General features: G+C 44.5%; 1 protein-coding gene across 1 annotated transcript in view; it reads left to right on the top strand.

Annotated features, from left to right (window-relative positions):
• Positions 1-1890: 1890 nt before the first annotated feature.
• Positions 1891-15777, top strand: part of foxo3b (forkhead box O3b) — a 32944-nt gene continuing 19057 nt past the window's right edge. Inside the window, exons 1-2 of the mRNA XM_079571718.1 lie at positions 1891-2129; positions 2293-2969. Of these exons, the coding sequence (XP_079427844.1) occupies positions 2436-2969 (534 nt within the window). The 5' untranslated portion in view covers positions 1891-2129; positions 2293-2435. The remainder of the gene's footprint in view (positions 2130-2292; positions 2970-15777) is intronic.

Genomic DNA, 15777 nt, shown 5'->3' with positions numbered 1-15777 from the left:
GAGGCTCTTCTTAGAATACTTGTGCTCATGTTATATTATAAGTCACTAGTGCAATACTCCTACTGTGAAATGAGCTGTTAAATATTATGACGGCAATGTTACGATCCTCAATGTAGTCTATAGGTGGCAGCAGAGGGCCGTATATTGCCACAAGCTGGTCTCTGCATCGATCTGAAGATGAGGTCATTCTAGTGCACCACTGAAAGCTGTGAACACTACAGTCCAAAACAGGAGCAACAGTCTGAGCCATGATGTAATGTTTTCATCTAGTTCTTCGAGATCAGTAAGACGTATAAAAATGTACGTATTGGCTATGGATTCAGTCGTGAATCAATACAGATCCACTTTATGCATGTGTAGAGAGAGATGGTTACAAATTATGCAAACGTAATTGAACAATAAAAGTGCTTATGCAAGTGTAACCTTCCATCATTATCTGTCAACGAGTTTCAATTATGATTTGCATTTTGGTATGTTCTGTTTTGTATTAGGTTATCCATTGTAAATGAATGGATGTCCGTTCTCAGCTGTGTTTAATTCCCAAGGTCCACAAGCCTAAGAAAGCCTCCCTCTTCGCCGTTATTTCAGACCTGAGGCACTCAAAAGCAATTTCATCTCATCACGGTCGATCGGGGAGTTGTGCAGGCTATAATCTTGAATGCTCTAAAAAATAAAGACTGCGAAATGCTTAAGTGTATTTCAATGACGGTGTAGCTTTGTGCCAACTGACGTTTCCCTGTATTACTAGTTCTTTAACGTAAATGAAACAAATAAAACTAGAGGAAATCTGGCATAGCTCCTTTTGGAATCAAATAAAAACAAAAGTACCTTGGATTGTGTGCAGATGACCTGTTGTGGTTGGGAATACATAATACACTGGCAAGCCAAGCAAGCAACGCTATTTTAATGAGAAATTATCCTTAGGAAGCCTTGTCAGGAGAATCACTTTCTGCGGTTTGTGCCATGATACTCAACTCAGTATTAATCCAACTCTCTTTATGTACTATGAGTGGCATATTGGGTTTTGTATCTGTTTAAGTCACAGACCCTCACATCCAAATTGTATTGAATATGAGCGTTAACATGAATTTGAATTCTGCATGTTGCTATTGAATCAGAATAATCTTATTATAATGATATTGCAGCCTACATACCCTATACTGCCAATGCACAACACCATGCACAATATGTGTCAAAGCAGAAAGAAGCTGTTGCTATTCCCATAGGCTGTAAAATGAAGCTATTAAACTGTCTATTGCTATTCCTCAACCTTCGAGCACGCGCGCGTACCCGTGCACTTGGAGAGTCCTGTGGACACTGGAACAGACAAAGGAGAGGAGATGCTGTCATCCAGTCCAGAAGGAGAAGGTAGGATGGTGGTGGTGGAGGGCATCTGCGGTTAGTCACCGGATGACGTCACCGCGCACAAGACGCACACAGGCGACGAGAACGAGGAGGCGGTAGAACCGTGAGGAGCAGGTCCATTTTTTCATTTATTATAAAACGTATTTCTGTTGAATACTAGAAAGTCTTTTTGTTTGAGTACAGTTATAAAAATGGTATTGTGTTATGATTTTTATGTTATTCTCACGTGGTCTCCTGAAAATGAACGCAAAAGCGCATGGGCCACTTTGTAAAGTACCATCAAAACTGTGTCAAAAACTGTCTCTTGTGGACTTCATGCAGTTCTTTGAGAAAATCTGCTTATATTTTCTATTTGTATTAAATAATCACGCACTCCCCTTCTCCGTGCATGTTGTATCGTTATCAACATGTCAGGACGTGTCCCGAGCCTGCCTGTCCAGGATCCTCACACATAATCTCACGTCGTGTCTCTTTAAAAGGCGATCCCAGCACTATGCAGGGGGCTGGGCCTGGCCTGGCTCGCATGCGTGTGTCAGAGAGTGTGTAAGTGCGCGTATGGAGCAGAGCAAATCGAGCTATGTACAGTCAGTAGTAAACCCAGTCTGTGAGGTGGCAGTCCTGTAACGCATAGACACGCTTTTGCGCTCATTTGTCCGCCCTTTTGTGCTATAGCTGTGAGTGGACAGAAGAAAGGATGTCAACAGGAGGACGCAGGAGACACTGATCGACTGATCGAAGATTTGAGTAAGAGGCGACTGTGCAAGGTATTGATTTGTGCAGCCTTTGCCATTCCCAAATAAATGTCCCTATTATTTTGATTTGTAGAGGCCCTGTTTTAATTGGCGAGGTGTACTCGTTAATCTGTGTCGGATTTAGTCGGTAAGACGGCATGTCATTGCTGATGGATTTGTTTTGTGTCTTCAACAGGCGAGAGTAAGTTGGGACTGTGGTCGCAGTGAAATAGCAACAAAGAACCAGGAGCGCGCATTCATGGGACGCGACTTTGACAGCTCCTTGTTTCTTCTGGTCTAACTTTGTTTTATTAAGTGGAGGGTCTGAGTGTCATTGCAATGGCTGAAGCGGCGCTGCACGACCCTGTCCAAGACTTGAACGTTGCCATTGATCCGGATTTTGAGCCGCAGAAGCGGCCACGGTCCTGCACCTGGCCGCTACCCAGACCCGACTCGAGCGCAGTGAAACCAGAGAACAACGACATCATCCCCGAAGAAGAGGACGATGAGGAGGACAGCACTACCCCGACAGCTATCGACTCTGGTGCTCCTACGGAGGACCAAAGCAGCAGCAGCCCCGCAGCCGATGGTGCGCTCTCCTCCCCTGGGCATGACAGCGGAGGTTCCCCGCTCAGCTCACACTCCCCCTCGGCCACATCTGGCGCCTTGACCCCCAGCTCTTTAGCAACCCCGAGAAAAGCTTCGTCGCGCAGAAACGCCTGGGGTAACCTCTCCTACGCTGACCTCATCACCAAAGCCATAGAGAGCACGCCGGACAAGAGATTGACACTGTCCCAGATTTACGACTGGATGGTCAGATCTATCCCTTACTTCAAAGACAAAGGCGACAGCAACAGCTCCGCAGGATGGAAGGTGAGTGGTCCCTCTGTCAATACACCGCACATGCTCAGTGCTCACTCTGCTATGCAGTCACCATCAGCCCCCTCCTTCCTCCATCAAAACAAAAACAAAACCATGTGCTTCACTTACATCCAGAGTCTAAATCAGTTTATCATAATACCCAGTTTGTAAGCATCATCACCTCGCTCTTATTACATGGACACATCCTTATGGCACATGCTTATAGATCAGTGTTGGTGCCATCAGATGCAGCAGGTCTTTGTTCCTTTGAGTTTTACCTGATAAGTTATGAGGCAGTATCCTTCTGAGTCACATGGTAAGAAATAGAGCAAACACTGTTGTAACCGGTTTGTCTGGAAACACAGTAGCCTATTTTTGACTGATGCAACCCTCCTCTAAGATAAGATAGCTGTTATTACATAAGAGTTTACTAAAAAGCAGTTAATCCATTTACAGCAGATTCGGATGTAAACAGAATGATTTATTCCCACTGGGAGTAAATATTTGCTCTTTCAAGCTATTGATCGTTTGTCTTTGAATAATCAAAGTCTAAAGTTTAGCACTTATTGTATAGTAAAGGCCATATTATCTATCTATTACCGTAACCAAAGTAGGATTGCCCTGCTTGTCATTTGTTCTGTAAACGTTGGCAGCTCTCTGACAGCCTTCTGGGTCAGGTAGGCAACTGGCAAGATCCAGCCATAAGGGAATTACATAACCCCTCAGTCCTCATGAGTTTATTTCAACAGTAAAAGCTAAAGCAAGGTTTTGAAGTGGACTCTCCTGTCACCAAAAAGACATATGGAGCCTATGGGCCATATATTGTCAAGGCTTCTCAAGTTGTGCAATGGGATACGCTTCAGTGACAACAAGCGGAGGAGATGGGAGTTTGTAGGCCCCCGGACCCTCGAGTCAAGGCCAGGTTCAGCGTCCCCGGGAAGGGCTGTTACTCCAGGAATGTGGGGCATGAGGACCAAGCTGCCGCGGGTTTAATATTACATGCCGTCCGTCTGTCAGTAAAGCTTAGACCGACTACACGCCTCCTGGTTTAGTTGTGTTATGGTTTCTGATATGAACCGCATAAGAGAGTTTTATAAAAGTAATCAGTGTCACTGCTCGGACTGTGAAATCCAGTTATACTGAAGTGTTTCACTATGATCAGCAGAAGTCCCCAAAAAGCACAACAAAGTAGCCCTTCTCTCTGATGTTGTGAGTGCTTGATCTCTCGACATCTCTAAAGTTTCGCGTCTACACCGAGTGAGCCGTGAACTGCTGTGGTTTCATACAGCCAGGGCACCTTTGTGGAGGAGATTTACTGAGCAAATCCTAATAATCCCCCTGGGTTTTCTCTCCCTGGTTGCCACTTGCGTCAGTCAGCTGCATATCTTTCTCAGATAACCATAAAAGCACTCATTCAAAGTAGGTTTTGAACAGCCACATATAAAATGATCACAGTGCTCTGTCTTTGACCAGGAGAGTCCATTGATAGAGCTATAATTTGACAACAATGAGGTAATATGTGCATTCTTACCATATATTGTCTGTATCAATACAGTACAGTTTGCCACACCTAACTTGCTGCTACCACAGACGTCAGCATTGTTTTGTGATAAAAATGTATCTGTCAAACAAACTTTACACATATTTTTTCCCTCTCTTCAAGTTTGTATTGCATTACTTACATGGTTATATAAAGTTATTTCCCTTTAAAAAAAACACACACAAAAATGAGTGTGCCATCCAGAAATCACCCATAAGGGAAACAGCACCACCTATAACGGTCTATTTATAATGTATTTAACACTTCATTTTTTCCCTTAACCCATGAATTTGGTCATAATAATTTCCATGAAAGACTCTGTCACCAAGTCCAATCCACCTGCCAGCTCAAATGTCAGAGCCTTTTATTGCTGCGGCCGATAATAATAGTGTGACGATTTCCATCAAATTCTGTCCAAGAGAGAAAGGCTGGTCGCTGGTGTGCTATAGCAAATGCTTCAGTATAGCAAGTTCCTGACATCAAAGAGCCCATCAAATAAGGACAACTTACTTCGGTATATGTATATATGTTAAACTCCTCTTTACATAAGTAAAAGATTATACGCACCTGCCTGTATTAGCCAGTGCAGTAGTATGTGTGAGTGTATATTCCCTGCAGCAAGTGAACTTTGTACAGTGGTGTTACTTAACCCTGCTTTAGTCCGGCTTTCTTTTCATAGCAGCTGCCCCATTGCAGGCCAAGACCTAGTTATGTCACACACGGCGAGGTCTGGTTTAAATAGCCTGAGCTGCACTTGCCTGGCGTAGTACATTTAGGGTTTGGAAAGCGACAGCCCCAGCCAGCATGTTCCTTATACTACTTGTACATACAGTTCCCCCGCACATACGATAACAAGTAGTTAGTTTGAGTGTTGTTTTAAACTTACTTGACAGACATGTGCGAAAAGGACAGGCGTTGGTTTGCCCGGTCATGTCTGGGCTTAACACCGTCGGTGCGGTGAGGGAGGGTGTGAGTTACTGTGGCAGGTTTAAATTTACTGTCATCTGAAAGTCATTTATTATAATGTTTTGAAACTAATCAGTCATCTAAATTTGTCTCTTCTTTGACATTTATAGGTGTAAGTTCATAATCGGGGCAGTACCGCATAACTATACTTATACTATATTTTGTTTAGATTTAGAGGGAAGTTAGAAATAAAGTGCTGGTTTGACAACAAGGTTAAAGATCTTTAAATTGTGTGTTTTATTGTGTTTAAGTTGCACTTTGGGACATTTTGCACCAACTAAGACTCTGTAAATCCTTCACAACACCCTTCCATTTTTTATTACACAATACCCTGGATGATTGAGAGCCTCCTCACAGAGACCGGCCTCTGCATACAGACTCAATATTGTCTGGTTTTCACGGGCTGTTTGCTCATATCGCTCCACAATGGATGGCCATTTGTACCACCTTCATATCCACATGCATGGAGGTCATTACTCCTCCCTCTTCACAATCCCACATTGGACTTTCTGTGTAGGCGTATTGAAAACTGCCCCTCGTAAGTGCGCTTGGGAACCGTCATTATCATTTTAATGACTGAGTGTATTCTTCGAAATTATTTATTGTCCCGATCTGAGTGGACAAAAGACATGGAAAGACAAGAAAACTTTAGTCTTTTTGGTGGTTCACATTTAGGCCTTTTTTTTTTTTTTAGTTTAGTTAACTTTTTGTGTATTTGTTGAAAAACAGGATTATTTTGTTATAGTTTAAAGATGGATGTCCACACTGTAGCAGAGTTTATGGCTGTAATGCTCCGTAATGCCGAGTGCCACCCGCCATAAAGCATAAAGAAGAAAAAGATTTTTTGGACCTGGGTGTTTACTAATTAATTTCACATTTGTATTCCAAACTGCACTAAGCACTTGATATGAAATTTGCATGAGATGACTGCAGAGCCCAATACAAAAACTGTAGAGAAAAACTTGCTGAAAAAGAAATCAGCGGGTCTTTCAGTCAGTGCTGGATCTGTGCCAAGTATAGAGCACACAAGGGCCAAAAAAAGGCAATAAAAGTAGGGGGATTTGGGGGGGTTTAGGGAGTGAAGACAGTAGTGGGAGGAGTGAGGTGGGGGTGGGGGGGCTGCCGCTGAGGGGCTAAATTAACCAGCTTTGCTCCAAATTGGTGTATTACAACTGCCCTCTGGCTGTGAATCCCAATGGAGGTCTCTCTGAGTGTGTTAGACCAGGGGGCTGTAGGTTATGGGAACGCACCGGCACCGGGCACCGCTCCAACTGTGAGTGGTGTGGCCCGGACAAGTCAAATTCAGCTTGTAGTCCTGGTTTTGTCCTGGTTCAGTCCTGGTTCAGTCCCAGTTGGATTGGTTTGATTAAATTATGTTCCATATTGTGTTTTGTTGTAAACATGCCTGAACACATGTATTAGTTGAGTTCCATCACCTTCATTTTATCAAGAAATGACATATTTCATTATTAAGAGGAGTACCCCAGGGCTCTAGTCTGGCTCCCATTTCAATCTGTGCTCATCACCTTTCCATTACTTCTTTAATAATTTCAATAATTTACTAGTTTATAAGCATGATAATTGACTGTCCTGGCCCAGCCTGAAGTGTCGTACAGTCAGAAGCCCTGCTCTTCTGGTCTTTTGGTGTTTTAATCCTCCCTCCCACTGTCTTCCTTGCTGTGAAAGTGAACCTCATCTCCTTCTTTCTCGTAATTAGCAGAGTCTGTGGGAGAAAAAAAAAAAGTGTGATGTGTACAGCGTGTACTTGTGTTTCGCCCCCTAATTGCCAGTGACAGCCAAAAGGCAAAAGCTTTTTTTTTTGCACTTAGGTTTTTCACATCATTTCTGTCTCCCCCCCCATCCAGTTCATACCACACTCTGCATGATCCGCTCTGCTCACAGTTTCAATTATTCAATGCTCCGTTTCAGTGTGCTGGGGATGAATCCAGATCAGTTTATTGCATTTTAAAAGCGAGTCCTGGGCCTGGCTGAAGGCTCTTTCACAAACTCTTCCTTCTTTCATAGTCCGACTTTTACACCTTTTTTTTTTTTTTCGACTACTGCGGCTGCCACTATTCCAAAAATGGTCTTGACCAAGAAACAACCACAGTACTGCCAGCACTACTTTGTGTGCCATTCCTCGTTCTGCTTTAGCCATTACTGCTACTACTACTATCTTTTATTGTTTACTACAATACCACCAACCCCCAACTAAAACTGAGCTCAACGGTCCTGCTCACTCAAATTCCCGTAGACTTTCCAAGAAAAAAAAAAAAAAAGAGTTTAGCCAATGAGCTATGTGGGTACTCATGGACATAAAAAAGCTCAAAGCTCACACAGTTTCCATTCTTTTAGTCTATTTGCTTTCTCTAACCCCATCGCTTATTATTTCCCTGCCAGCTGCCTCATTTGTCTAGATGCAAAACACTGTGGTGCGACCAAAACAAGCCATTCAACCCCAAAGCTTGTTGCCGTTTCTCTCAAACTGAATTGAAGAATCCAGTTGTGGGCCTTGATGAATGGATCCCAGTCTCTTGTTACACTCCTTCAACTCATTTTTGTGGCCGTCAGTGTGACTCTGCAGCGATTCCGGAGACACTGTAGACGAGGCGGCCATGTTTTGAAGTCAGCTGGACATTGTAAAAAGACTGGATAGAGTTAAAAACCTTGATGTGGTTTTTGTCGAGTAGAACTTCCAGAAAATGCAGCCACAATTTACTGGGTTTGAGACACTTCCCACTATTGGTTTGAGGATTTATGTTGTTTTGGTTCACTGCGCTGCCTGCTCTGAACCATAAAAGCCAATTGTCACATGGTGATTTTTGTGTCAAAGAGGGAGCGTAGCCAAATACACACTGCGTGATTACCAAACGTGTACCAAACTTGAATATATATATTTGTGTCTTGACTCAAAAGTCATGTATATTTTGTTGCTGGCTTTCCCATTTTATCCAGGTTTAGGGCTGGAGCCTTTTGTGGCAACATTTACCTTCACTTAGTTCAGAGTAAGTACAAACTACAGCACATTTTCTGTTACTGTTGGATCAGGGTCATTTGGTCTGCCACATTTGAGATCTCGCTATCAAAGCATACACACCGCTAAACTGTTGCTCAGCAGTTTGTACTACGTCAGATTAAACACTCTTTTCACTGGTGAGGGCAATGTTTCAGACAGATAACCAAAGCAGTGTGTAGCAGTTAGCATACAAGGCTGGAGAGAAAAAACGAACAATGAAAATGTGAAATAATTACAGTATCTGCATAGAAATAGTCTGAGTTTAGTTTGTTGAAGGTCAGAGCGACCGAAACGTCACTGTAATAAAAGCCACGCAAAAGAGTGAGACAGTGTGCGGGAGCCTTTTTTTCAAGTATAGAAATAGTCCAGAAATGTTTTGCTGCGTTTTAACATGACCGTAGGGCAACAATGTTACAAATAGCACATTTTTGCATTACTAATGGGACATGCAACAGGACCTCTGTGCTTTTTAAACTTGAAGGAGGCCAGAATAAATCTCTGTTTACATCAAACAGGAAGTGGCTTGTTCAGAACAGGAAGTCTGACTGGGCAGCTGAAGTGCTTATTTAAAGTTTTATTTACACGGCTCCATACTGATGCTTTCACAACCTCATTTTTTTTCAGGGGTCTCCAACTAGTGAGTCGTCTACCTTTTTGGTAGTGGCTTCCTAAAGGATTTCTGCTGAAGCTTGTTGTGTCAGATTTGACCAGTGTCTTGGTAAAACCGCTAAAGTTAAAGATGTATTTTCTCTTTCATCTTTGTGCAACAGATGCAGAACAGATTGTTGAACACAATCTCCAAACATTTAGAAGTATCTATAAAGTATTAGAATGAAACTAAATTCGTAGTTATTCTTTGTGTTAAATTATCATTAGGCCTATTTGCACTCGGGACTATTTGTACACCATGTAACTATGGCCTTTAGTTACTCTAGTGTCCTGAAAGTTACATGTTGTCCCCATATAGCCCCTCTCTATAGTCTAAGCACTATGTCTGTCCCGCTGACATCTCCCCCCGGCCATCTGATAACCATATTGCCAAAGTGGGCCTCTTCAGCACCACCTCCTCCTTCTGTAATCAAACCCTATCCAGCCACGCTCATGCATATACACGCACACGAGTCACGACCCACACCTATCCGACCAGCAGCCAGAGAGCAGAGTGTCCCGTCACTTGTGTCAACAGGCATCCACGCAGCCGTGACTGATCTCAGCCCTCAGAATTTGCCTGCGCCGATGTGACTCTTGAGCGTTTAAACTTTAATTTGTTTTCATCCGAGCCTGTCTCTTTCGATTACACCACTCCAGCTCTCTGGCTTCACAGTCTGCGAGGCACGGGCGCGGGCTTCTGTTACTGATTAACATTTAATTGACTACAATAAGCTCTGTGTGTGTGAGGTGCAGTTTAAGAACTATCGTAAGGCATAGGATGAGGGACATTATTTTATGTAAGGCTCTTCATTTGGATAGAAACTCTATATGATGCCCGGCAACGATGATCCGGCTTTTACATACGCATTGTCCCGGGATCACAGTCACGGCTCGAAGCTCTCCAACCACAGAGGCAGCACTCTCAGATTTGATAGGCAAAAGACTGAGAGTGCCGTGGAGCAGCAGCCACCTGTTCACCCTCTCGACACAGTGGATCCTCTTGTCTGTGTGAAATCCTAAACGTCAAAGTCACACATGCAAACCGTGTCTGTCTCTACGATAGGCTAGTGTTGGTGCTCGCAGCGCCGTTCCACCATACTCCACGCCTCGTTTAAACAAGGGAATGAGCTTTTTCACTTCTCTTGAGCTGCATCGGATAAAAGCTCCTGCACGTAAAAAGACGCTGCCTCTGAAATCACGTCTTCATGTCAGTGTGCGATTAGGGCCCCCATTGTTGCCAGTGCGGGGGCCTCCTGGATCCAGCGTGCGGCAGCAGCCTCTTAAAAGCGCTAATCCCACTCTGTTCATGAAGTCACAACCCGGGGACAGGCCCGAGAGCGAGAGCGAGAGAGAGAGAGAGTGAGCGAGGGTGGGTCAGTTCGGGATGAAGGCCAGCCATTGTTGAGCTTTAGCCCCGAGAGCTGATGCAGGAGAGACTGTGACAGCAGCTGAGCTCTGTCCAATTGTCAGACAGTTTGTTTCTCATGTGTCACACTATCCGGGCTGCACCACTTTAGAAAACTACTGTATTTACCTGTGACGAGTCTTGGGATTTGCCACTTTTCAGTATTTTCCAATCAGTTCAGTTCAGCACATTTCAGAAGCATTAGCATTTGAGTGAAGAATGCTGAGGTCTAAACTCCGCAGGCTTAAAGTGAGCTTAAAGTTTGAATCAGAATGTAACCCCAGGGAGACGGGCAGATTTCTTGTTTGCAGAGATTAGATCGGCTAAACAACTGCAGCCTTTGCGGTTTGCTAACGGTGAACAATTTTAAATCAGCTGTTATTAATTTGTACAGACACACAGGCAAAATGGAAAATGTGTCTTGGTTTTGTTACATTTCGTGCTCTCTCTGACCCCCCCCTGATAATCCTGGAATAAGAAAAAATAACAACTAGGCCATGCCAAAACCTAGATTACAAGATCACTGTGTAACTTATCGTTCTCTGTTATCTTTATGAGTGTGAGGTAAACCATTGTGTTTGCTCACCTGGGTGCTATAAGGGAGAGATGGGAGAAGAAGGCCGTGTACATAGCGTAGCTCCAAAGGTAGGTCCGCAACTGTGGCTTCATGTTTGCTGACAGCGCACAAACGGACCCGACCTTTACGCAGATCATTTGTGACAAGTTTGTTTTATCACATTGCAAGACCTCCCCGAGGATTTACAAACAAATCCTTTCAAACTACAAAAGTGGCACATTCAGACTCCCCCGGTTTGTTTGTTGCGATTAAACTGTTGAAGAGAGAGGTCGCGAGTCGACTCCTGGCCTAGTGACCCAAAGCACAGTAGAAAACGTGTTGCTTTCACCCCCTCCCATCTATACGACTACTGCCACTGTAAAGGCAAGCCGGAGTAGTGGGCTGAAAGCATTGGACGCCATGTCTCACCAAATGTCCAGCACACTTGAAATTCAACAAAACAGTGAAGCATTTCATATAGAGGCCCAAAACATAGACGCTAACATTGAAGATATGAGAAAGAGGTTGGCAGGTCAAGTACCAAACCAGCTGGGCATACAATATCAGTTCATTTTCTCCTCTCGTTGCTTGTTGTTGGCGAGCAGATATCTGAGACTGAGCCTAATTGCCGGGTTTACACATCATTCCCTCAAAAATCCCTCATCGACTTTGAATGTTCAGGATTTCCGTAAATTAATGAAACCTGTGCAAAGCGAAGCCATCATGTTTTCAATTCAAATTAGCCTACTTCCCGACACATTTTTAGAACTACACGTGCTACGTTTTCCCCCTTCCTTGTGGGTATCCGGGCAGAGAAAATGCCCACTGCGTGTGTCTGTGTGTGCGCTCCTATGCTTATGGGGGCATGAAATCACTGTGAAGCCCCGAAGGCACTTTGGCTATTGCTCTTCCCAGACACGGCCCTCTTCTCTCTAGGTTGAACACACACTATTGGTCTTCCTTGTATGTCTAGAGTTTTTATTTTTTTTATTTTTTTGAGGCAGGCTGGCTCTGAGTCCCCCTGTCGTGTCTGATGAGGCGTATTGTCCCGACAATCGCTCTGTAGGTGAAGACGGTAACCGATATCCAATGACCTCGGACACCTGTGAGGACTCAGACAAGGGCCTCAGACACGTCAAGGCTGAAAACACTGCCAGGGTTTTGATTATATGGACTGTAAGCTCTTGGAGAACAAGTGCTTGATCCATGTGAAGTTAAAGAAGTGTTGAGTTGGAAGTAAAAACTGTAGGCTTGCAATAAATTGACCAAAAACATGTCTCAAATATTAGACTGTCCGGGACTAAGTGGTTTACTGAGCGCTACTGAACATTTGTGCTAGCTCGCTTAATAGTCCGTACATGAATTAACGTTCAATCGACAGGTGCACTCGAATAGCAAAGCATTCGGCGCTCCGAGCATTAGCCGTGTGTACATTCCTTATTACCACTACTACGCTTTGGCTTGGAGTACGAGAGGCCCTGTCTGATACATATAGTGAGGTCTTTGTGCTCGGTGTATACGGACACGTGTGTGGAGCGAGTATTACTGTACTCTTCTGGGATGGGGGGCTGGGTGAAAGGGAAAGCCCTGTCCTCAGCTGTTGTAGCACATCCACCCGCCCCGAGAGATCCACGCTTTGACAGCAACTTTCTGTTTCCATTTGTCCCATTCTCCCGAGCTTCGTCTTCCTACAGAACAACAGCGCTTCTCTTTTAAGCGTGTTGTTGTTGTTTTTGATCCGTTCCTGTAATTTCGCCGCTGCTGATTTGGCTCTTGCTGCTCTTAGTGGTGGTGGGGGAAGGGTAGCCTATAGTGTCAAAGCTCATGTGATCTGGCTGGAGTCAAGAGAAGAGACCGTAAGGGCAGTCCTGTATAGTAATGCGGTGTAGTATCTCCACCAAAGCTGCTGTAATCGAATTATATGGGGCTACGAGTACATAAAAACGGTGCTGTCCATCTCAAAACGTTTGATGTACTTCTTAACAAGCAACTGTTGATGTTAGTTGATGAAGTTTTGCCATGTTAAACATATCTTTAAAAAGTTACACATGATGAAATCGACTTGGACAGAATACAGTAATCAATCTGCTGTTGATAAGCTGTTTCCGATATGACCAAACAAACAAATGGGCAAGTTTGGGCAGATTCTTTAAGTTCACAAACAGAAATGATAAGAGGAGGCAACGGTAAAAAGCATCGCAGACAAGTTTAAACGAGAGAGATGATTCAGAGAAAGAGGAGTTTTTATACTGATACTATGTAAATAATATGGAAGCCAAGCCACAAACTTTGAACATCTTCTTTTGGCCAATCGTCAGCCTCCGAGCCAGCAGTTAATCGTATAATGATTCGGTTTGATGTTGGTTTATATTTATGCTGGATTGAGAAACATTTCAGAGCTTTTCACCTAAATCTATTGTTGATGCAAGCTGAGGATCCCCAAAGACAAGCCCAGCCAACATGTGCTGCCCTGCCCTGTTCTGCACGTGAGCTGTCTGTTATGGGACAGCGTTACAGACGGGAGGGTCCCGGCTCCCTCCCCCCATCTCCCCTCACTTTTACTCTACAGTGTAATTATCTCACTCACTCCAGAGAGAGCTTAGCAAGTTGAGTGCTAGTTGTTATTCCCCCCCCTCCTCCAAGTAGACGGGTCAATATTGGTCAGGAATCCATTTTCCTATGAGGTCTTGACTCGGTGTGTGCATTATTCATGGTGTGCCCTGACAGGCCGTAGCTGTCCTGGAGCGGGGCGGCCCCGTCTGAGATGGACCTCTGCTGACCGCCGGCTCCTTCGGGACCAGGTTGTTGATTACGAGCCAGCGCTGACATCACCGTGCGGTTAACGGGCTTTTAGTATCGCGTGGTGTGTTTGTCCTGCACATTTATGACATACAGTATTCAAGTTTAGGAAAGAAAAAAAAAAGGAGGGATTCTTGACGTCATTACCTGTACTAAGTTGGTGGTTGGTGCTTCTACAATCCTGAGTCCTGAATAGTTACGTTGTGGTGAGGATAGTAGTAACCACAGTACAGCGGTGATAGTACTAGGACAGTAAACGCTTGGATCCAAAGTGCATCTTCCACAAGTGGCGTGTGAGCGTATTTTCAATCTAAACTAAAACCCAATAAATGCTCCAAATCCCGTCTTTGTCTGCTGGTGCCAAATTACAGCATTTTGCCCTCTCCCTGTAATCCATCATCCCCGCAGTGTTGGTTTAGTTGTGGGCGCTGTAAAAGCTTCCATTTCTTTAAATATGGGTTAGTGTGCCTGGCACTGCTGCCGCCGCTCTCCAACCCCCCCCACCCCCCGCCCCCCCCTGCTTTTTCCTGCGCTTTCCTTGGCTTTTTATTGTCTCGCGCTCAAGACTCGGTTTCCTTCCTTCCTCCGTGTTTTTCGCCACCGCAGCAAAACTGGGCCCAAGTATTTAAATCTCCAAATAAAACGCTGTGCGCGCTTTGGGAACATGTTTGTTTGTTAGGAAGGTGCGCTGTATGTTTAACGTCACCGCTTTTCAACTTTATCTTGTAAGTACCTAATCCCTCTGCAATTTGGAGATAAAAGGTCTGGCAATGGGGATTCTCTTTGTAGAACTGTGGAATATACTGAACTTTTGGATGCAAACCACTTGAATGAATGTCATAGTGCAAATGAAAATAATAAGAATAATAGTCATGGATATAATAGTTGTAATACAGTACTTCATATAAAACTTGTACTGTTAACATACACTTACCGACTTCTCTTCTTTCTATGTGTTTATATACAGTGCTTCAATAGATTTGACCCCAGCACCTCTTTACATAACACAGTCCACTTCCATCTATAGTGGCTATTCAGTCCATGACCTGCACTATTATGCAAATGTATCCACTTCAGTCGCCTATAGCTCCTGCCCAACCCTCACATCACCACAGGACAGACAGCGCTCAGCCCTTCAACACTTTCCCGTTTTTAAATACTTTTGGGAACGATATTTTTGAATGAAGCTAATTGCGTTAAGAGGCTAATTTCGACAGTGATGCTGCGGCTCAGAAAGACTATCCCGGGTCGAGAGAGGAGTGTGGGGCCACTAATCCTCTCGGTGACTTTAGCAGCATTAGCCTACATCATCTGTCTGCACTTGCACTGCCAGAGGACACAGACGCCAAGGCACACATCCCCCCCCACCTCCATTGACTCTTTTTTTTTTCCCTGATCTATCCTTTTTGTGTGACTAATACTGCGTGGTGGTGGCACACTATTTTCTCGTGCCAGTTTCCCTCAATCTGGTCCCGTACGATTACTGAAAACTGTATGGAGACAAGGCGAGAGCCGCACAATGAGGGTGGCACGCCATTGGCCGGTTCGCACTCCTCCCTCGCGCGCGATTGGCCGCGGGCTCCCACGTAGGATTCAATCAGCTGTGTGGAAGTGTATGTAGGTCAGTGTGTAGCGATGTCTCTACGCTCTTCCCCTCCTCCACAGAGTCTTTTTTTTTTCTCTTCTTCTTCTCTTTTGGCAAACCGGCTGCTGTGTTAATTGGCTTCGCTCCAAATTTCTTTTTTGAAAAAGCAGAATATCTCGAGGCAGAAAGAGGCGAGGAGATACAAGTATGGAGGGTTAAAAGGAAGTTGACAAGGCAGCGGAGGAGCGCGGAGGCTGGGGGAGGGGTGCCGGTGGGGCCCTGTTGCACTCAGCGGTGCAATA

The sequence above is a fragment of the Gobius niger genome, assembly GCF_951799975.1.
Source record: "Gobius niger genome assembly, chromosome: 15".
Classification (NCBI taxonomy): Eukaryota; Metazoa; Chordata; class Actinopteri; order Gobiiformes; family Gobiidae; genus Gobius; species Gobius niger.
The sequence above is the reverse complement of the archived record's forward strand: the minus strand, read 5'-3'. Positions and strand labels throughout refer to the sequence as shown.